This window comes from Pundamilia nyererei, unplaced genomic scaffold (genome assembly GCF_000239375.1).
Source record: "Pundamilia nyererei isolate P.nyererei 1_Seehausen unplaced genomic scaffold, PunNye1.0 scaffold00070, whole genome shotgun sequence".
Lineage (NCBI taxonomy): Eukaryota > Metazoa > Chordata > Actinopteri > Cichliformes > Cichlidae > Pundamilia > Pundamilia nyererei.
In genome coordinates, this window is record NW_005187471.1 from 1,572,496 (window position 1) to 1,594,686 (window position 22,191).

Genomic DNA, 22,191 nt, shown 5'->3' on the forward strand with positions numbered 1-22,191 from the left:
TCTGGGCCACTGATGCTTAGACATGGCAGCATTCACTCTGAGCCACTGACCAATGATAAAGCTAAACTCTGAGTGCGGTCTGTTAGTGAGGCCAGTTGAGCACCTTGCTGGGAACCCCCTCTGTGATCTTGACCAGCTGCCACAGGATGGAGTAGTGGGAGCACTGCAGGGCTTGGACAGCTATCTGCTCTGGCATGGAGCCCTGCTCGATGCCCGCTTTCAGCAGCCGGTAGCAATTCCCAAACAAATCCCATCGTGTCAAATCATGGGCACTGAAGGAGAAAACGAGAAGAGCACACACTGAAATGATCACATTTATTTGGTGGAAATTTTCTTCCAAAACACTGAATGAATGAATGAATGAATAATAATTCTTACAATACAAAAATGCGAACTAAATGTCTCCCTACAGATTTACACAAACCTTATCTGGTATGCTAAGCTAATAATCTCAGATTCTGTAATGATTGTCAGCCAAAGTAACCAATGATAATAATCCATATTTTTATCTTGAAACAGCTGCAGATCATACTTGTGGAAGGCTGTGAGTCGCTTGAGTGTAGATAACACATTGTAGATATCGTCATCGTCTGCCTCCTCAGCCTGCAATAACCAACATCTGTTAGTATACAAGACTCAAATGGGCACAAATAGTGCCCGGTTTCTAATAGTCTACCCAGCCAGCTACTTTGCCCGATACCTCTTGCAGCAGCTCTTCGACCGAGTGTGCAAAACGATCGGTCATCTCGTCAATAAGCTGTGATCGGGCAATGTCCACACGGTTCATGATGGTGTACTCTTCAGAGCAGAGGATGCTATATGTCTTGCTGCAGGCCTCAAGCACATCGGCCTCTATGTGCTTCTCCACAACCAGACGGATCTGCTTTAATAAGGCGTCCAAGTGCTTCTCCATACGCCCAGCGCTGTACACGTCCAGGTCAAAGTACTGGGGGATTTGCAGCAGGTTGGCTACCTTCTCTGAGTCTGCCTGGTACTTTGGGCAAAGTAACGGAGAGATGAGAATTAAATAAAGATGACAAAAAAAAAAAAATAGTGTATGAGGGAAAAAAAAGTTACAAAACTAGCACAGAAGGACTAAAACGGGAAAGAAAGACCCATCAATCAGCATGCAACGCTTGGCTTCTGTTTCTCAGTGAAATAGTGAGTGACATTTTACACATATAGCCAGCAGACTTAAGAGATTGAGGGCGCAAAGTATTCAGCAGCAATTCTCACAAGCAGATCATTTATTTTGACAAACTGATCGGTCTTCTAGCCAGGTCATTTATCACTGGTCTCTCCCTTGATGGCCATGGGCAAGCTAAGAAAAGCCTTACCTTGGACAACAGCATGGGTAAAGCCATGATGAAGTGCTCTGTCAGTTTGTTCTTATCATCTATCTGGGTCTTCCTCTCCTTTGCTGTCAGCACCTGGACAAAAAAATAAATATATATATATATGTATGTATACACACACAAACACACCCACACACATCAATGATTCTTTTGTTGGGACCAAAAACTGAATTATTTTCCCCTCTTCATATGACCAAAAAAGGTACTAATGAGTAGGAAAATTCTTACTATTTCTGCGTTTAACAACATAACATATTCACATAACGTCTTGCTAAAATTATTTGCTGTAGTTTTATGCACATAATTACATATTTTAAAAAAAATCTGAAATAGTGGAGAACAACAAAAGTTCAATACAACAGAATCAAAAGTACAGATGAGCACATTAACACAGACTGGTAAATAAGGTCGCTGCTTTTACACTTAAGTATAATACATCATCACATTTCAGATCACAGTGAATTCCCCTTCAACATGCCCACTTGGCAGGTACAGTCATGTGAAAAAGCAGGTTTTTACTGGACTCCATACAGTCCTGTGAAACCCTAAGTTCACTTTGTGATACAAAAGCTTGTAGAAACACTTTTAGCAGCTGTAATTTGAAGCAATCATTTTCTGTGGGGGAATTTTGCCCCACGTGTCTTTACGATCTTTATTCAGTTCATTAACGTTTGCGGGTATTTCTTTATGCACAGCTTTCTTGAGATCCTGCCACAGGATTTCATTCAAGTTGAGGTGTAGAGGTCTTTACATATTGTGTTGTCAATTTTTGCCTGTGATGTACTTCTAGAGTTGCAATTTTTGAAATCTCTCTGAGATTTGAATGCTGTGACCTTGGGATGAATTTTCTGGAATGCCCAATCCTGGGAGGACTGCAGCAGCGTTAACACACACCTCATATTCTCCAGACCAGCAAACTACCAGATGTTCAGCTTTTATAGATGTGCTCAAACTTGCTGATGACCCATTAATCAAGTGGATCTGATTAATAGCACCTGGCTCGTACTCTCCCCGTTAACTCATATGGAAGCAGTAAAGGTTATCACATGACTGTATAAGGTTTCATCTGCAACATTCAAAGTGAATACTCTGAGTGTTTCTGGAGTATGATATGTGTATACTTTACACACCCGTTTGCCAGTGCCTCTGCCAACAGGTGGGTGTGCCTCTGCTGCCTGTCGGATGGTGCACACCATCAGCTCGATCAGCGCACTCTCCTGCCTGTCAGACAACACTACAGGGAAAAACAGAAGACGTTTGAGCAGAGGAGAGACAAAGACACAGGAAACAAAAGAGAAACCGAATGACAGCAAAGGTCGGAAACAGAGAAAAGGATTAAGGGAGCGAAGAGTTTCAGGGAACAAGATTTTATTACATCATCTCGTCTCTCTGGTTCTCAGCGGTTGTATTTTATTTGATTCAGCTTCTCCCAAAGGAAATAAGATCAGTGTGAAATACTGTGTGCCTTACTCTCTTCTCCCTGCACGGGCTCCTCCAGCAGCAGTTCAGTCATACACTCCCAGTCTTTCAGCAACTCTTGAGAGCTTTCCCACAGAGAGTCGACAAGGTAAGCTGCATGCTCGTGGAGCTACACACAAAATCACATTGAAAGAGACTTCAATCTGCAGGCATCATTCTGGAACTACTTTGTGTTTGTGAGTGCCCAACATCTAAAACACACACAGTATGCTGATAAGATGTGTGTTTTCATGAGCGTTACCTCACTCTCCAAAAAGAAAAGCACTAGCATACGGATGAGATTCCCATTGGGACTGCTCCTCCCTCTGCGTTTAGCCAGCGCTTCTTCTGCTTGCGGGTCATGGCGACTGAATAATCTGTCAGCGAGTGAGAAACAGACAGAATAAGAGTTTTACAAATTGAAGACTAACAATGTTATTACACCATAAATGCCCTAATTAGACTCACTTTCTGTGAAGAAACTCTCCAGCAGCAACAGCGACCGGCCGGTGAGCAGAGTACACCAGGTGGTACACATTCTCACAGTCCTCGTTGGACAAAGCATCTTCACTGCCCCTGCAGCAGACAATTTGCACACAGGTTAATCAAGTTTAAATCAATCAGAGCTGGTTGTGAGAACAATATTAAACACGGGATATAACTGAAAACGCCCAGAGGATGAAAGCGATAATTAAAAATTAACAAAATATTGCATATAAAAAGAAGTCAAAGGAAATAGCAATCAAAAACTATTAAACTAGTTCACAGTAAACTACCAAATCTATTTGTGAGTGTGACTGAGATCCTCTCCTCAGCTAAAGTAACCCAGGAACTGAGTGTTCAGTACATGATAATCCTCGTCTTAAGCATGTGATGATAGCCAAAATATAATCTTATGCTAAAATGCTGACCAGAATCTAAAAAGAAAAAAAGAGTTTCATATGTAGGCATGCAAAAAATACAGAGAAAGATCAAAGCTACTCACTGCAGAATGAGTGTGACCAATCTAATGGCCTCTACAGCCACGTCATACTCCTTATCCAGTGTCATTGATACTATTCGGTCCTGCCAAAACAGATAAAGTTGAGCAGAGAAACAACTGCAGAGAACTAGAATAAATAAGGAGAAACAAAAGAGAATTCAGAAAACTAAAAAAAAAATCTAAACACTGCCCATGTCTACTGTGGAGCTATAAGAAAGCAGCCTCAGTTCTCGCTGCTAGCGTTACCTTGAAGCGGTTAGTGAAAAGCTCTAGTTTGGGGAACAGTTCTCGGTTTGTGTACAGGTTCTGCAGAGCCTTCAGGCACTTCAGACGCACTTCTCCTTGCTAGAAAAAAAACAAATAAATTGGTTCAAGCAGGCCAAACATCTTAAATAAAATCCTGCTGTGGTGGACTACACATCTACCATTCTGTATCTGTGAAAATATCATTCATCCCCTTACATTAAATCCAGTGGTAAATATCAGCCAAGGGTTGTACAAAAACTCCTAAATTTGCTTACTCTATCATGTAGAGTCCAACCAACATATTTTAGGTAACTATCATTAAGAAATGCGTCGCTGTACATCTTCATCCACACGCCGATTTCCTCAATACAGATGGCCCGAATTTCAGCGATCGCATCCCTACAAAGTAAGAAAAACAGAATCACCAAAATACTTTCAATATTGCTCTTAAATCCTCATCACTAAGGAAGGGAACATTTAGAGTGTGTACCTGTAACGATGCACAAAGATGCCCTTGAAGATGGAGTTCATCATGTTCTCTATTTCATCTTGGTTTTCCTGGAGCTGTACAAGAAAAACTCAAAGTTAAACACTCGGATTTACAGCTAAGTAGTACCACACAACCACCTATGATAATCTGAGACACTTAAAAAGTAAATCCTGTGATATCGAACCCAAACGCACCTCCTTCCTCTTCTGTAGCAGCAGTTCCAGCTTCTCGTTGGCACGTTTGCCAGCTATCTTGTTCCTCTCAGCCTCGTACTGTCTCTGGGTGTTGTCCTGGTGAATGCTCAGGTTCAGCGCTACATTTACCAGTGCTGTCATCAGCTTCATTGCTATGGAGAGATAACAGCATTCAAAACCTTTAGACATTTCGTCCTAGGAAATACACTTTCAATCTACCTAACAAAAGTGTGCACAAGTCCAGATTAAGCTGTGCAATGTCAAGCAGCAGAAAGTTAATAAATAACTGTTAGTACAAGACACAAAACAGACCTCGACGCAGCAAATTATTAGTTGTTTTTCTGTCTTTATCACCACAACGAGCTTATTTTGATCGGTGCTAAGCAAACGTAATTATTATTATCTCCCACTGTAATATTACTTGTGTTATCAGCCCATGTGGAGGTATTTTTGGAACAATTACTGCTTGCAGTTCAAACAAATATCATGTTGTTGGTACCCGCCAACGTGGAGGTGTGCCTGAAGGCTCGCACTTGAGAGTCAGACAGTCCAGTGAGGAGGGAGATCACAGTGTCCATCATGTACTCGTCATAGATGATGCTATACTGACACTGGCGGATCAAAACGCTGATAAATTCGCAGAAGTTGTAACGGAACTTTTTCCACATAGGTCCTGGCATGGTGAGAGGATAATCCCCACTATCCTGTTGAAAAAAGACAAAAACAAATAACAGACAGATTACAGTTATTTTAACTTCTTGTTCTTTATTTTTTTTGCTCAACTGAAACACGATACAACAATAAACTGATTTGAGCTGTCAGTTCGATATCATCAAATTTGTCCACACGTCTTCAACAGAGTGTAATATATGTGCATAACTAAATAATAGCACGCTCACAACTATTTAAATCATGTTAATTTCTGCTTATTTTAGCAGACAATTACCTCATCAAACTCCTCGGTCATCTTACGGATGATCTCTGCATTCTGCATGTTCCTGAACATCTCAATCCTCACGGTGCCTGGTTACAACAAAAAACAGCAGATTTGGTAGTCTTGTCTATAATGCATGCACACAGGATGACAGATTTAAGTAAAACATGCCTACCTTTGCAACCTGAGCACTGGATGAAAAAATTGATCAGGTCTAGCAGCGCCAAGTCTCTGTCCTGTTTATATGACTCAATCCACTCATCCACTACTGACTGTATACAGAAAATAATAATCAAATGACAAAGACAGTGAGAAACATAAATTTACAAAGCTTCAAACAGATATAATACATTATAATATCTGATTACATACTTAAATATTTTATTTAAACTGGTGCTTATGAAATCAAACCTGTGTTCACTGACCTGCATGGCACTCTTTCCCAATTTGACCACTTCAAATAGAGTGACTGGGTCTCCCCCATCTCCGTTATGTTGAGCCACACCGTTGGCTTTCCCTCGCCCTCTGGCCACACTCATAGTCTTGTCTGTTGGCGACTTCCGTGGCTTCTTATTGGATGTCTGAAATCAGGGAAATGTCAGTTAAAGAAACCGTTGTATGTACACCCATCCCCAAACACAGACTTGCACACAATGGGAAATATAACAGCTTCTTCCTACACCACCCATCACACACTTCAAAACCACCAGACAAAATCAGAGACATGCATTGTCTGTTAACCAGATTTTTTTTCCACAAGTTTCCCCTTTCTTAACAAACTCTTGTACCGGTGCTTGTTTGCCGGGTCTCCCTCTCTTCTTTTTTCCTTTCATCTCTGGATCTTCCATCTCACTTATGCTCATACTTATTCCCACAGTGTCTGTTGCCCCAGACTCATTGGATGAGTCCCTGAAAGAGCAAATCACAAATGCATTTCATTCATTAGCGTTTAATGATTGTATTCATTAGTCAAATTAAATATTCAATTCCACTGACAGGCAAACAAATGAATTGGGTGAGTTAAAAACAAACAAAAAACCCCCACTAATGCACTTGTCACTTTGAGTTTAGAACACTATAAAGGTCAATCAAAAACATGTCTTCCCAAAGATCGTTTTAAAGTAGCATCCAGTCCTACAAATATCTTTCATCAGCTACAGGAAACAAACCTTTAAGGCCAAATGTGATAAAACATGGAATCTAAAAGAAATCATTATTCACTTCCAGGCCAGGTAGCCTAAAAAATCTAAAACAATTACTCTTGTATTCTTTTAAATTAGCCTGATTCTGGATGAGTGGATGATGAATGGATAAAATAACCAATTAAAAAAACAAATTTAATGCTGGATTGTTGCCAAACTGACAGTTGCCCTTTATAAAAACTCACTGCAGGACAGGGAGCTCTGAGGTGATCATCCTGGTCAGTAGGGGGACTGATGACCCGTGCAATTCTTCTTATGGGTCTCTTCAGGTGTGACGGAGGTGGTACAATATGACAAAACTGGTTGGAGGGAAGGGGGGGTGATCTGGAAGGTCAGAGAGGAGAGGCTCCAGGACGGACTGAAGTTAACTTTCTTCAGCTCCTGAAAAGAAAGAGAAAGAAAGATTTATTATGGTTATAGTTATAATACAGATTTGATAACCTGTTAACCAGTAACTGATATTAATGACAGACATTCTGGTGTAGATATAGAAATACATATATGCAACATTCAGGCATTATTTAAGGGTAGCTCTCACAATACTGATGAGGTCCTAAAGTGATTGCTTCATTCAGTTATGATTCATTAAATAGAACCGGGATCTAAATGGTTTGAATATTAAATCACTGAATACTTTTATACGATGTCTAAGTGTTCATTGTCCAAAGAGAGTCAACTATAAAATGTCACTGAATCCAGAGAGAGGCTGTTCAATCACTTGCTGTGGAAAATGAGCTGTCAGTGTGGAAACGGGGAGAGGAAGACACCAACTGGTCAACTTGAGAACAACAACAGCAAAATCTCGAGTTGGGTGGAAAAGATTTGTACACAGTGCTGTTGTCAAACAATTTAACCACAACCCACTGACACTTAAAGAATGAGCACATTTCATTAATTTAGTGGACATCTTCTACTGACTTAAGAAAAGCTCAGCTCAAAACTTTATAAACTCCTAAATTCTGTGAGTTATGTTAAAAACACTGCAGAAACATGATGTATTACCCTCTAGTTAAAGAAAAATGGTCTTTTGACAAAAGCTGGGGAAAGTATGATGTCAAATAAAATATGGCAGAAATTGGAAAAAAAAATTTCTGGGATTCAGTGAATGATGGAGATAAACAAATAATCCAAAAATGCTTTTCATTTCATTTTCATGAGCTGACAGCTAAGCTAGATCCTCATTCAGAAGAAAGGCAGCTAAGTGAATTATAACATTATTTGTTGACCTGTTCATATGCTAATGAGAGCAAAGAGCAGAGGGTGAGCAATACCACTGTCAACCTGAAGAGGCAGTATGATCCACAAAGTCCTCTGCCCAGCATCTATCTCCAGACTGCCTGACTGTGTTTAAACTGGGAAAAGTGGGTTGAGAAAAATCAACTGACACTCATTTAAGTCACAGCTCAGTTCCAATCTAGTTCAGTTAATCTACAGAGTGTTTTAGTGATCTATTTTCCTTAGAGTGTGTATGAACGCATACATGTGTGTTTGAAAGTAGGTCTGGGCAACAGTAGGGGGCAGGCTAAGAGAGTGTGTATTTAAATACTGTCTTCCACACAGTGTTTGTACTGTGGAATAGCATGGGCAGGAGAGCCCCCTTTTTCCCCATGATGAACTACACACGCATACACACACACTGATCTGAACAAACTGTACAACTGCAAGAAACAGACCAGCTGATTTAGATCAGCCAAATAAGGATTTTAATAACTAAATAAGGATAATGTGTAACCCTCCAAGTAGCTTAATTAGCTGCAAAATATAATACACATAGTAACACTTCAAAAGACAGCAGTGAGCAAAGCCTTTTAACAGCTGAGAATTTACATGCACATTTGCATGCACATAAGCTTTTAATTGATCCTGGCCTTCTGCGTTCCTGCTGCACAGGCGCAGAACAGCAAAACAAAAGAAGCCTAATTCTGTTCATATCATTGTGCATATAAATTACCTGAACGTTTTTTTGCACGCAAACGCTGAAAAAAATCTAGATAAGCAAATCCTGTAAAAGTAAATTTATAATTAATGTGCAAAAGTCAGATGCTGCATGCAAATACAAAAAAGGAGTACTTATAAACTTACAAAGTAGTAAATGTTTCCTCTCCATAGATTTAAATAGCATAAAATGATTTAAATTAATATGTATTCGATATACTTGCATGCACATAAGCTTTCAACTGATAGAATGGAATAGTATAAAATGATCTGTATTCATGTGTACGCGCTGTACCTCAGAAGGTAGCGCAGGTCATCTACTGAACGGGAGGTCAGTGGTTCAATTCCTGTCCAGTCTGCAAATATCCTTGGACTAGATACTAAACCCAGTTGTTCTCCCATGCATCCAATGAATGTGTGTGAATGAGGTATGTTGTGTAAAGTGCTTTAAGTGCTCTGGGAGAGTAGAAAAGCACTACATAAGGATCAATACACTTACCATGTGAATTTCTGTCTATGCGGACAGCAACAGATATGTGATTTTCAATGTTTTAACAGTTAATTGCTGAATTTTCAGAAACAGATTGCACGTAATTGCCAACTTGACCCTATTTAATTGCTGATGTCATACTAACTCCATCTTATGGCAACATTTATGACAGGGTTGGTATGTTCGACAACTCAACATCAAAAAAAGAACTTAAGAGTACGACTTTATCTTGTTATATACTTTGCAGGTGAAAATAAATACATGTTATTTCAATACTCAGCATATCACTAAATGTTAAAAATCACATTATATTGTGAGTATTGTAAGTATTGTGATAACCTCATGTCATGGGCTGTCTGGCGATCTCCACCTATAATCTTTAGCATTAGGTATGAAGTGCTTGAAGGTTTCAAGTGGAATAATGCAAAAAATAAGCTGTGAGCAAAATAAAAACGGAACCCCACCATTTATGGGCATGTGGGAGGTGGATGACAGTAAATCTGACAGTAATTGACAGGGCACTGACCAAAGACGGTGGCGTTAATGAGTTGTTATTTAATTTAGCGCAATCATCTTGAGTGACTTTAATTTGCAGATTAATCTCAATACAACACTTCACATCATTCAGAGTGCCAGCTGAAGCCGAAAATAATCAAAACGCTGATGTGCACCGCAAAGGCTATTTTTCACTTGAGACTTGTAATCAGTGGAACTAAATATAGCTTATTATTACTAAGGGATCACAAAATGTAGCGAGGTAACAGCTCTGCAGCCACATCCAGACTGACAGAGCATAGAAGAAAGAAGGCAGGACTGCTCTTATGTAATTTCACTGCTGCCCCACCCAACAACTCTCCCCTCTAGAGTCGGAGACGCCAACCCCACCTCCACCTCAGTCCCTCTGAATTTCACAGACTGTTATGTCTCAGCTGTTAGTTCTTCTTCTTCTTTTTTTTTTCCAAACCCCAACATGCTTTTCCTTCCCTTTCATCATCAGATTATCTTCCTCCGAAGGGACAGAAGCCAACTTCATTTGAATCAATCCTCTTGTCATGTTTTTTCTCAGTGAGCTATACAGTCAGGAAGAGGAAAAGGGTGTGTGTGTGTGTGTGTGTGTGTGTGTGTATGTGTGTGTGTGTGTGTGTGTGTGTGTGTGTGTGTGTGTGTGTGTTACTGAGAGCTGGGAGCCTGCCTGACCCACTATCGACCAACAACTAAATAATCCTCAATGCACATTTGCTCCTCAATTTCTCTGCACTCTGTCTCTCACACCCGCACAAACACAGATGCACCCAAGAGTGTAGACACTTCAACAGTAGACTATGAATAATTTGCAGCGAGTCTCCACAACTACTCGGTTTTGGAGGACACGAAAGAAGCTGCCAACAGCATCCCGCCCTCTCTCTCTCCTGAAATCCACTTAGACAATAAATGTATAAATGTACGCAGCATGAACTGTTATGAGTATTTTTTCCATTGCAGGCTAACTACAGGGAGATAGTGGCACTGATTAGTCCCATGACGCTTGGTGTTCTGCAAACACCACTTAGCCACCACATTATAACCAGCTGCCTGATAAGGTCCTCTGTGGGGGTGTTGCAAACCATATGAAGATGTTGCCAAGGGGATTTTTTTTTTTTTTGAGGTGAAGCTTAAACGGATTTAAGTCATTTACTCATTAAATGATTGTCCTTGCTTGGAATAGACTTGGTAGTTACTAGCCACTTCAAATCGACCTGCAATTCTGACCCAGCCATAACAGCCATGCAAGATAACAGTGACGTCTCCTTTCAAAATGTATTACGTATGAACAGCTTTGTTTTGATCTGTTGAGCATATATTAAACAGCTTCCAAAAATGGGGAAACTAGACATTTACAAATTTTCTAGGAGACCTTAAGTATTAGTGGTAAACTGGAAGATCATGGAATGGAAAAGTGGCCATATTTCCATTGCAGGACATCAGGACAGGTGAGAGGTGGCGCAAGGTCTACAGGACTGGACAGTACACAGGACAACGAAAACGTAATTGTAACCCCCCAACAACTGGGAACAAATTGTTGCCAATTTTTTACTGTTCTTTTTTTGCAATAAACATAGTTCTTGTAATGAACTTTTGTAAGTATTTCCACACAATAACTTAAATATTACAATGTCTGACAATACTTTTGTTGAGGTTTTCAAAGTTGCTGCTTAGAAGTACCGAACAACCCTTACAGAGCTCCTGGACAAGGTGGTGGTCACCCTATAAGAATATGCTAGTTTAAAAAAAATAAAAATTGACGTCATGGCAAACATGAACATCACGTATAATTATCGTAGAAGGAAAATAATAACAAAAACAAAACAAAACAAAACTACACACATGTAACATATTCAGGATGTAAGTATAGCCGCTAAAACCATAAAGTAAAGACTTCTACTCCAGAGACAATTATGGTCTGTTAAGTGACTTTATCCTCAGTGTGTGCGCAACACTGTGTGTGTGTGTGTGTGTGTGAACTTATGAGCGAGTGTGAGACAGAAAGACAACGAGCGAGCATCTGAGAACCACTTAACATGCATGACATGTTCTCTAGGAGGCAGGCCGGCGTTGCTATAGCAACTAGTGTGGGTCATAAGCCCGGCGGTGATGGCATATTTGATTGGCTGCGTGGAGACAGGAGGGACCATAGTTAAGAGGGGAGAGCAGAATAGAACGGGACCAGTTACATATCCAGTGAGTGCTCCATGAAATCTGATTTAAAGACTATTTCAGCACTCTTCCAGTGTTGGTTAAAGTTGTTCTGATATTAGCCTCTCCCTCCCTGGGACATCTACTTTGAAGTACCCTCGCACACATAAAATAAGCTTGACGTCTCCTTCCTCATGGGCAGCTTTCAGTCTCATTCATAATGCAGCAAAGACTTGGGCAAACGATTAAAAGTTTATTTTTGCACAGAGCAGACCACGCTGTAAATATGTGGATGTGGAAACCACAGCATGGCCTTACAATTCCTTATTAATAAAACTTTTAGGTTGATTTGGTGAGACTGCAATTTAAATGATTGGAAAAAATGCATGTGAAAAAAAACAATACAGCATATTTCTGACATTCTGGGTTTTTTGTATGATCTCGGTGCCTGAAGCCATACGCCCTCTCTGAAGCAGTCATGCATGTAAACGGCTCAAGTTGAGCCGTTTTCTCTGATAAGGCGCAGATAAACTGGCTTTCTACTCTGTCCAAACTGCTTGTAAGGATGTCCCTTCCACCTTACCAATATGAGATTAGCAGGATCTGTGTCCCACTGTTTCTGTAACTTACCAAAACAGACGATTTGCACAAAAAAAGAACATAAAACACAACTACACCAAGTATGACAGATGCACAATTTAACCAGAAAACGTACAGCCCATCCAGCGAGTGATGGGCTGAAATCATTAGTATAATTTATAGAGTAATAAATCAATTCCAGTGCCAGAGACTACTACAGCGAGGAAAACCTTGACAGAGAAGCATCAATAAAGCTTCACAAAGCAGTTTTCTCCAAACTAATGTTTCTCGAGGTCACTTTTTACCTGCCTGTTGGGAAAGATTTTTATTTTTAATTAACACTTTTACTATGACCAATGTTACATAACATCAGAAGAGTGTCTTATGAACTACCATGACAACAGAAAGCTTATTATGTTCTTTGAAGAATTAACCTTTACATATTTTTCAGGTGAAATGTGGCTCAGTTCGACATCTGACAGCAGTAAAAATATTATAAATGTCATTCTTTTAGAATGAAATTCGATTACCTTTCCCCCAAATACACAAAAACGGAAAAGATTAAAACATTTTATACTGTCGTAAAAGGTGCTACAAATTTTTGTACAGTCAGCCTGTTCCAGGCTAAATTTGTATCTACTCAGACGGACTTTAAAGTTACTAGTTTGGGTCAAATCAAGAACAATCCTGAAACTGTACAGGTCATGCCTGTGTGTCTTTTTTAATGGGACCGTGTTGCTAGAGTTCAACTGACCGTGTCTCCACATTTGGCCAGGTTTCTACGGGGACAGGGACCAATTGGTCTTTGGGAATCTTTAAACAATAAAATGGTAAAACAACATAGGAGTGATCATACATGATGCACACAAGGAACAGATGGTGTTCTCACACATACTCTCTGTATTAGGGTGGCACAGTGGTGCAGGGGTTGGCAGCGTTAACTCACTGTAAGAAGTTTCCTGGTTTAAATCCTAACTGGCTGTTTTTAGGTAAACTCTGCATGTTCTCTCGATGCCCGCGAGGGTTTATGAATCCATTGTTAACACTTTGAGAGCTTAGAAAGACCAGAAAAGTGCTAAACAAATGCAAGAACTGTTAGCGCCTGCAGTGGATAACCAAATAAGCAAATAAGAATCTATTTATTCTGAGATCACTGACATTAAAACAGGATTTATAAAGAGGTTTTTGGGTGGGTGTCATAATATAATAAAGGCACTACAGCTGCCATTACACTGAGTGCGAGAAACACGTGTCCAGGACATACACGCACAGAAATTTTCCAACCACTGCTATGATTGCATAGATCACTTTTTAATGAATTGTTTTTAAGGTGTGTTTTGTGTTTTCAGTGTCAATTAATGTTAGCTAATGCTAGTATTGCTCATTACAGATAATCAAAATGAGGATTTTTATATGAGGCAGAAGTGAGAGTAGTGTTTAACAGTTGTAATCATTACATAATAAACCCAGGCAGCTTGCCATTTTCACTTACAATATGTGAATCATTATGGCGGTTATGTTTTCATGTCTTGGGTCATATTATTACACATCAGTAGAAGATTTTCTCTAAAAACGAGTTTTGTGCGGCCTAAAACAAAGCCAAACAAAGCACTCTACCTGCTCTCTGAAGTGTTTTTAAGGGTTAATCATCCATGTATTAATGTTAGATGTGCTATTTATATATTCTAAATACATCTGTAGTTTAAAATTTGGTATAGACAGTTATGAGGGAACAGTTGGCCCATGCCCAAACTGGTAAAGGCCATACCGTGAAAGCATGACATATGAACAGCATGTAAGGGTTGAGAGAGAGAGAGAAAACTTGTCCTTCCATTTAACTGTTTTCTCCACAGCAACATAAAAGAGTGCAAGGCCAGTCTCTGTGTAGCTGGTAATGATTTGTAATAACTTGCTACAATGATCACTCAGCAGTGTGGATGTCAGCACTTTTACCACCTGCGTATAAAATTTCCACACAAATGAAATGTAAATGTTAAATAAGTTCACATAAAATAGCTATAAAAAAAAAGTGCTTCCACTTATCACACAGATAAACATCTGGTAGGAATCCTCCAGGGCTTAAAAGTAAAGGAAGCCAAAGATGTGTCAGAAAATGCAGTTCCTCAAAAGGCCACTTGAGGCTTCAATGCGAGTCAACCCAGATGTTACAACAGAAATATGGCACTATTTTGCTCCATATATTAATTTGAGAAGCACTCACACTTCTCTAAATACAAAGGTTCTTTTCTGTTATGCACCAACTGTTCTATGATAATGATTTTCTCCGTTGCTCCTTTAAAGTATTTTCATAGAACCAAAAAAAAAAAAAGTTTTTCTTTACACTTTTAATTGTTTATGGGCCTTTAAAACCGTTTTTAACAGTTGGGTTCATCATTGCTTTTACCTCAACTGAGAGAGTCTAAATATTTCTCCAAAAACTTGAAGAAGCGTTACATACACCTTACTGCCACCGTGGTCCCTGCTGGGAGATTCTTCTGGCAGCTAAAACCTGCACTGTGTCTGCTATAATTGGCCATTATCTCCAGAGACATAATGTGACAAGTTTCCAACACTCTAGGCTACAATGAGACTTAAAAAGCAAGACTGGATTCCTACTACTAACATCAGGATGAAAGAAATAAAGGCTGGCTTGTCAGGCACTGCTCACTGCTCGTGAGCTGTGAGCAGTGCCTGAATATATAATATAACCAATATAATATAGCCAATATAACCAATCCAGCCTTGCATGCTATTTCTGTCTCTATGCTCAAAAATAAATAAATAAATATATATATGTTCATGAGACTAGTCCACAAATGAATGTCCTGGAGGATTCACATACTGCTTTAATGTGGCATGGAGAACAACTTGTTGAGTGAGCGGCGGAGGTCAATATTACAGTTTCTGAGATATTTCAGGTATTGAGGTGCAGGTTATTAACACATCTCGCATCTCGCTGGGCCCACTGATGAGAGAAATATGTCAATTTCACAAATAGGATTAGCATCACTAGCAAACAAAGAAAGAACAGGTAATTTGTAGAATAGAACAGAATTTAAGTTAATTCAGTGATTAGAACAGAAAGCGATTCAAGGCATTTTGCAAGTCAATGGGGTTTAAATCTCACCTTAATTAAGATAAAACCTATAATACCCCCCCCCTTTTTTTCTTTTTTTTAAATCTTGGTTCTGTCACTTTAAATATACAGCTGGAAGAAACAAAACAAAGTAAGTGGCTTGTCAAAGTACGAAGACATCCACAGGATTGCAGCAATGGAAAAAGTACTGTTACAGTTTATATTTTGGAGATGAGGTGAATGTTTGAATGAAGATTAGGCTGAAATTACTTTAAGGCACTGGAGCTCAACAAAATGCATTTTAAAATGGTTGTTGAGCTGACTGATTGCAATCACAATGTTTACGTTTTATGTTGACATGTGTTCACAGATTAAGCCCGGGCCATTAAATGATGTCAAACAACAATTTGAAAGGTACAGAGTATGAAGTTAAGAGTTCCTCTCTGGTTACTTCCCAGCTCATGCCATTTGAATCAGTTCATAATGGCTTAATTTCTCCTGACATAATCGGTATTCCTCGTGCTTCCAAAACTACACCTGGCTGACCAACAAGTAGAAAGCTCCGCAAAAGCTTAGACATTTCTTATAACCTGTTTGTCCTTACTGATTAAAAAAATCCATTCATACTTGTACTTTCAAAAATGTACTTTCATGTACTTTTCAGTCATCTTTTAACACTTCAACTGCTATACTATTTATGAGTTAAATGTAAAACAGTTAATATGAACTACTATCAGGACACCAGAACCTGAGTAAAATGCCTCTGCTATGGCTGTAAGAGAGCCGTCATCTATCATTGCAGGCAAGAGCATTAAAACAGAATCTTTGTGTCATTAAGCAATTTCATCCACTAATATTAGAAACAATGATATATATATATATATAATTCCAGCTCCATGAAATAAAAAAGCCGGACAAATGATGACCACAGACACTTCTAGATCAATTTTTAGACGCTCTTATGATGACAAGAGTGGACCAAGCCAATTAAAAAGACTCTTTTATTACCTCCGTTTTTGACCGTGGCCTTCAACGAATCAAACTCACATCTACTTCTAAACAAACAAAAGTAAAAAGGTGCATTTAACATCACTTTAATAAACAATTTAGGCGTATTTTAAGCCATAATTTCTATTAAAATAGAAACTGCTCTTCTTGAATCAATAAATGCTGTATACATGACAAAGCCAAGACAAGACTGTCAACTATCTTGTTTAAGCCTTACAGTAGAAAATCCAGCTGAAGGAAGCAGGAGAGGAGTTTTTCTCTGTTTATATTACAGCCAAATGCTCAGCGAACACACCACTATGCAACAGGCTGACAAACGCTAAAGCAGCTTAACTTGGTTTCTTCAGTATACTATAGCAACTGATCTTCTGAGCAACCGTTACACAGAGCTCGGATTGAAATGGATTTGCTTTTACACTTCTTTCTGTTACTATGTTCAAAACTGGTCTGTACAATAATGTGGGGCATGCTGCCTTATTAAAACTGAATGGACTGTTATGTATGCGCAAATTGTCAACGACTGCAAAGCACTGATCTCTACATGGCTTTCGGAATAGAGTAATTTTCTGCTCAACGACCATTTAGCAGTTTAATTATTTTGTAAAAAAGAAAAAAAGGATTCAATTTGGGCAAGAATGTGGCCTATAAATTCGCCTCAGCGGTGATCTCTAACTGTAAACCATCATCAGTGTCTCCTCTCTGCGTGAATGTGGTCTCTACAATATACATTTGACACCACTTTTTATGACAGCAGACACTATAAAGAGAAAGTGGCACAGTGAGGTATCTCTGCTCTTTAGTCATACGTGATTTATCCCTGAAGAGTCCTACAGCAGTGTCAAGGGTGAATGCTGGCTGCTCAAGGATATTGGTCTACTTTAGTCAGGCAGGGTTTAAATGGATTCAATTAACTTCAATCTTGGTGGACCTAGTGGCCTAAAGGATCATCCAATGATGGGAAAATGAGAGGGTCAATCCCCCAGACGGCACACCAAAGTAACACAAGCGTCCTAACATACCGAGAGCTAAGGAAATGTGCTTCACAAGCTTGGCTGTATGTGTGTACACTTTTGCTAAATTAAGCAAAATGTGCATATAGCACTACGAACTGATGAAATGCTGATTTTACCAAAGGGCTATAACAAATTCCTGATGTCTGTTGAGCTGATTAAGCTGTTGCCTACAAGCACCTGAAAATATACAAGGTAGACAAATTGCCTAGATGATCTGGGACGGTGTCATAAAGCACTGCAAACATCTACAGTATGCACATGTCAAGTATACTGCAGCAGGTGAATGTAAGACAAATAGCCTGCATCAAGTCAGACAGCTTCATTCTAAGTTGGAAAAGAGAATGAGGAAGTGCCCGTTTTCTCACAGCTGTCAGTTGCTTAATCTTGTTATTATCTTCTTATTTTTTGCTCTTTCTGATCTTTCATTCTTCTGCATCAAGTAAGACATTATCATGGAGCTGAAGTCTTTATTTTTTAATCAGAAACACTAAGCAAAAACCATAATGGAAAATTTCATAAATCCTAGAGGAGAGATGACATGTGGGTAAATGAAAAACCCATTAAAATAACATTAGCGCAGATCTAGCTCACTTTGCTTCAAAGTCCACTGGACTTTGCTGAGGATACATATGTAATCATTCCAAAAACAAGCATTTTTTGAAGTGCAGATTCACTGTACAAGTAGCTGCAATGACGAAAATCATTAATTGGCTAAGGTCATAAGACTAATGCAGTCAGTGAGAAGCTTTGAGACACAGCCCAAATGTAATTAAGAGAGAAGCACTTACAGGAACGACTTGCGTCATCTGTGAATGGCAACAAGTGGTTGTAACCGACGTACTGTATGGTGGATAATTAAACAGAACGTCATATTGCCTGCAATTACAAACCACTGGAGGAAATCTGGTAAATACGAGGTGTTTTCTGTTGTACAAAACATTTTGGCGAGTGGCCAACACCCAGTCAACAGTTCAACTCTGAATAAGCTCCTCAGTTTTAAGACTTTGCAGCTGCAGGGCCAGTGAGCCCATGCAACATTATGATTAGGAAAACATGTCAGCTTTAAATGTTTTAGTTAGCCCAGACCACTTCTACTTGTCAGACCCAGCAATAGTTATTTTTTGTTACTGAAAATGCTTCAGTGAGCATCAGATAGAAGAGTCCTTCTATACCCTGGTACCTCATCGCAATAGAGCAGCTCACTGTTCATTTCTGCAAACATCCGTTACAAAGTTGGGGTTTGGGTTTGCTCAAATACTTTTGGGAAATTATAAACATCTTTTATTTCTCTTGGTATTTTCTAAATTTATGATATTATCAGATTTCAAATGAGATCTTTTTTGTGTGAGGTGCAAGTTTCTGTGATAAATACAGACCTTAAAGCCATCATCGCCTTGTAATAAGTAAAGCTAAGTCTTAATTTAATCCAGTCTGCCAGCTTCTCACACTTAAGGTGTGAAATACAAGATGAAAGTCAAGAAACAATTATGACAGAAGAAGAAAAAAGAAGAATAATACATTAGCAACAAAAAAAAGACCTACTACGCAGCAACAACTATGATAATAATAAAACATGAGATGAAAAATATAAAGAGAGCCAGGTTTATGTATTTTTATTGTGATTAAAAGTAGCAGTTACCACCACTAAAAATAGAACTGTGGAAGCACTGAAGTAACTGTGGCTACTTTACAACAGCTATTACTTTTCGTTTATTTCCCTTGGTATTTTCTAAATTAATCTGGCCTCAAACAGGAACCAAAAGCAGAAAACATCTATCTGTGTGAGGTGCAAAGAGAAACAAAGTTCATCTTTTAAAAAGTAATGCTGCGCCTTGATTTAATATGCCAATTTGCTGGCTTTCTACAATTTAAATTACTACCTTGCACGGCATTCAAGACAACACCAGAGCGAAAGTCGAGAAACAATTATGATAGATGGAAAATAAAACAGAGAGCCACTCTTCTGGAAGTACGCTGGCAGACCAGACACAACTATGCTTGTAAAAGAAAAACAAGGAAGATAAACAAAGGATGACAACAGCAGGCAGTAACCTGCATGATCCGTACGTGCCGTACCCAATAACCAACAACAAATGTGTAGTTTCAGCAAAGCAAAAGCCGACACCATGTACAACGCGAACAAGCAACACTTTTAATTCATGTGAGCTGGCACCTAAACAGTGTGTCCTCACTAACACTCAACAGTATGTTATGAGTTTGCATTTTGAAATCAATAAATGACACCAATTTATGACTTCTCTGAGTTTAGGTACAAACAGTTAAAAACACATTTTTGTCATATTTCGGACAACATGTGTTTTCTTATTTTCATGACAGATGGTCAAATAAATTTAACAAGCACAGCACATCCTAATTTTAAAAACATTAGGCTGATGTTTGAGCCATTACTATTATCAAACAATTGTTAACAGAGGTGGGTGTGCTTGAGGTAAAACTAGTAGATTAATCAAATTTAATGAAATTTTAACCAATTTTGTAGCATTTTTGTTTTGTCCCATATGACTATACTGTTCCACAGTGTCACCAGAGGATTGGTAATCATATCTGTTATACTGTAGGACAGGTAGTGTACATTGGATTTAGAAAACTATCTTCTTTTTTTTTTTAAACAAATACAGCTACCTTGAGATTCTTTTGATTTACAGTGATGAATAGAAGTGTGTTTCTCACCTACTGATTTTTCTCTGCTTTTGTTCTCTCAAGGATTGTGGGAATAAGGCCCAGCATATAATCACAGTATCAAAGAAGTAAACAAAAAGTGATTTTTTTTTTATTGCTCTCAGCTACAATAAAGACAAAAGCAGCAGCTCCCAAGCCTTTAAAACTTCTCCAGTGATGGCCAAACAGCCCCGGACTTTTAAGCTTAAACCAAAATTGGTCCCCGTGGGCCACGTCTACAAGCTGAAACGCCAGGACAATAACTGCACTTTATCATGCTGCCAGGCTCCATACATACTGAGAGCAAGGAGCCATGGCCTTATAATGCGGAACAGCCTTGAGGCCAACTGTGGCTGTCTGGTTTAACCAGATTATGATTATGTCACACGGGAGATTACCAGACATTATCCAACATAGAAAGTCATGGTCATGTTCCTGCACACACACAGAGACACAGTCACCAAGCACACACATGCACAGCCATCTGTTATTGCCACAAACTACTGTATGCTCGTTTTCTGCAGCACACAAAGATTAAACCTAGCAAAGAGGAGGGGAGGGGAAGGATGCTGTGTGAACAGCACTCGCTGATAAGATCTCTGCTGAAAAATAGATTTTCTTTCCCAATCTCCTGAGAACTACCTCTGTGAATAAAGGATAAACAGATCATAAGAAAAGAAAAAAAGGGGGGGGGGGCATGGCAGTGGAACAGCTTAAGAGAGACAGATGAAGCAGAGAAGAGGCAATAAATGTTTCTCCCTCTGTGCGTGCAATGGCTGCCTGCTCGGTTGTAGCGGACGCAAAATGGAGCCACGAAACTGAGGACAGAGGGTGGGGGAGATCAGGGGGCAAAAGGAGGAGGGGGTAAGGTGGGAAAAAAAGGAGACAGTGTGACAGCAGTGCTGAGGGGGGAGAGGGAGGGGAGCACAGTGTCTAATTTGTTCTTCTCTCATCTGTCTGGGCACCCTCTCTCACCTTGGCCCAGATTTACAGTCTATACTTCATATTCTGATGGAGTGGGAAAGAAAAGCAGGACAGGCGCAGGACACACACACATACACATGCACACACATGCACACACACACACAACCTATGGAAGCTATTAGTTCTGATAACTATTATTACTTCCTAATCATCCTAGTGGCATGTTGAACACTTCACAGGAGTGAGAAGCTTGCTAATCTAAGCAGGCAGGTGTGTCAAAGCAAATAAAAAAAGAAGAAGAAGAAAAAGAAGAAAAAAAATGCTGTAATGTTGCAATAACGTGCAGGCAGCTGAGGAGAAAATGACTGCCCAGATACAGACTGCAGCTAAGTGATTCAGAAGAAGAGGCTAGCGAGCTTTGACTGAAGCAGATGGCCGATTTAAAAGAGAGCTTCAAGGAGGTAGAGTATGTAAATCTCAGCCAGGTGTCTGACACAAATGTCAAGACATAGACATTTAAAACAAAAACACAAAGAAAAGAGCAGCTAGCTGGATTCGTACTCAGTGGTATATTCAATAATGTTTTTAGACTAGCTGAGAAAAGAACAGAAGCTTTCTCTCTACTAGTGGAGTGTTTTAGAAAACACATAATAAAGAGATCATTACTTTATATCTGTGCTGCCACCAAGTCCATTAGGCAGCAAGTCAAACTGCAGACACGCATTACTGACAACATTTGGACAATAGCTCGTTTATATGACTGCTAAGAGCAGAACTAATGATTTTTCATTTTGTGCCATTGGTATTTGTGGCAATCATCGACAAACTATTTAAAGAAACAGTGTGCAGGCTTTCAGTTGATGTTTTTTTCAGTGGTTTTGAAAACGATTAGGTAGATAATAATGCATTCAGAGAGCCCTTGGATTTAGAGCTGAAAATCTTTAAAGTCTCTC

At 39.3% G+C, this 22,191-nt stretch overlaps 1 protein-coding gene across 1 annotated transcript in view; it reads right to left on the reverse strand.

Moving 5' to 3' along the window:
- stag1a (STAG1 cohesin complex component a) overlaps positions 1-22,191 on the reverse strand; it is a 38,727-nt gene that overhangs the window by 6,424 nt on the left and 10,112 nt on the right. Inside the window, exons 2-20 of the mRNA XM_005736621.1 lie at positions 7,047-7,242; positions 6,448-6,568; positions 6,085-6,240; positions 5,835-5,931; positions 5,672-5,748; positions 5,225-5,429; positions 4,726-4,877; positions 4,532-4,605; positions 4,317-4,440; positions 4,042-4,140; positions 3,799-3,878; positions 3,282-3,389; positions 3,076-3,190; positions 2,826-2,943; positions 2,486-2,589; positions 1,338-1,430; positions 701-994; positions 533-603; positions 104-272 (exon numbers count right to left, since the gene is read on the reverse strand). Coding sequence (XP_005736678.1) covers positions 104-272; positions 533-603; positions 701-994; positions 1,338-1,430; positions 2,486-2,589; positions 2,826-2,943; positions 3,076-3,190; positions 3,282-3,389; positions 3,799-3,878; positions 4,042-4,140; positions 4,317-4,440; positions 4,532-4,605; positions 4,726-4,877; positions 5,225-5,429; positions 5,672-5,748; positions 5,835-5,931; positions 6,085-6,240; positions 6,448-6,568; positions 7,047-7,075 — 2,286 coding nt within the window. The 5' untranslated portion in view covers positions 7,076-7,242. The remainder of the gene's footprint in view (positions 1-103; positions 273-532; positions 604-700; positions 995-1,337; positions 1,431-2,485; positions 2,590-2,825; positions 2,944-3,075; positions 3,191-3,281; positions 3,390-3,798; positions 3,879-4,041; positions 4,141-4,316; positions 4,441-4,531; positions 4,606-4,725; positions 4,878-5,224; positions 5,430-5,671; positions 5,749-5,834; positions 5,932-6,084; positions 6,241-6,447; positions 6,569-7,046; positions 7,243-22,191) is intronic.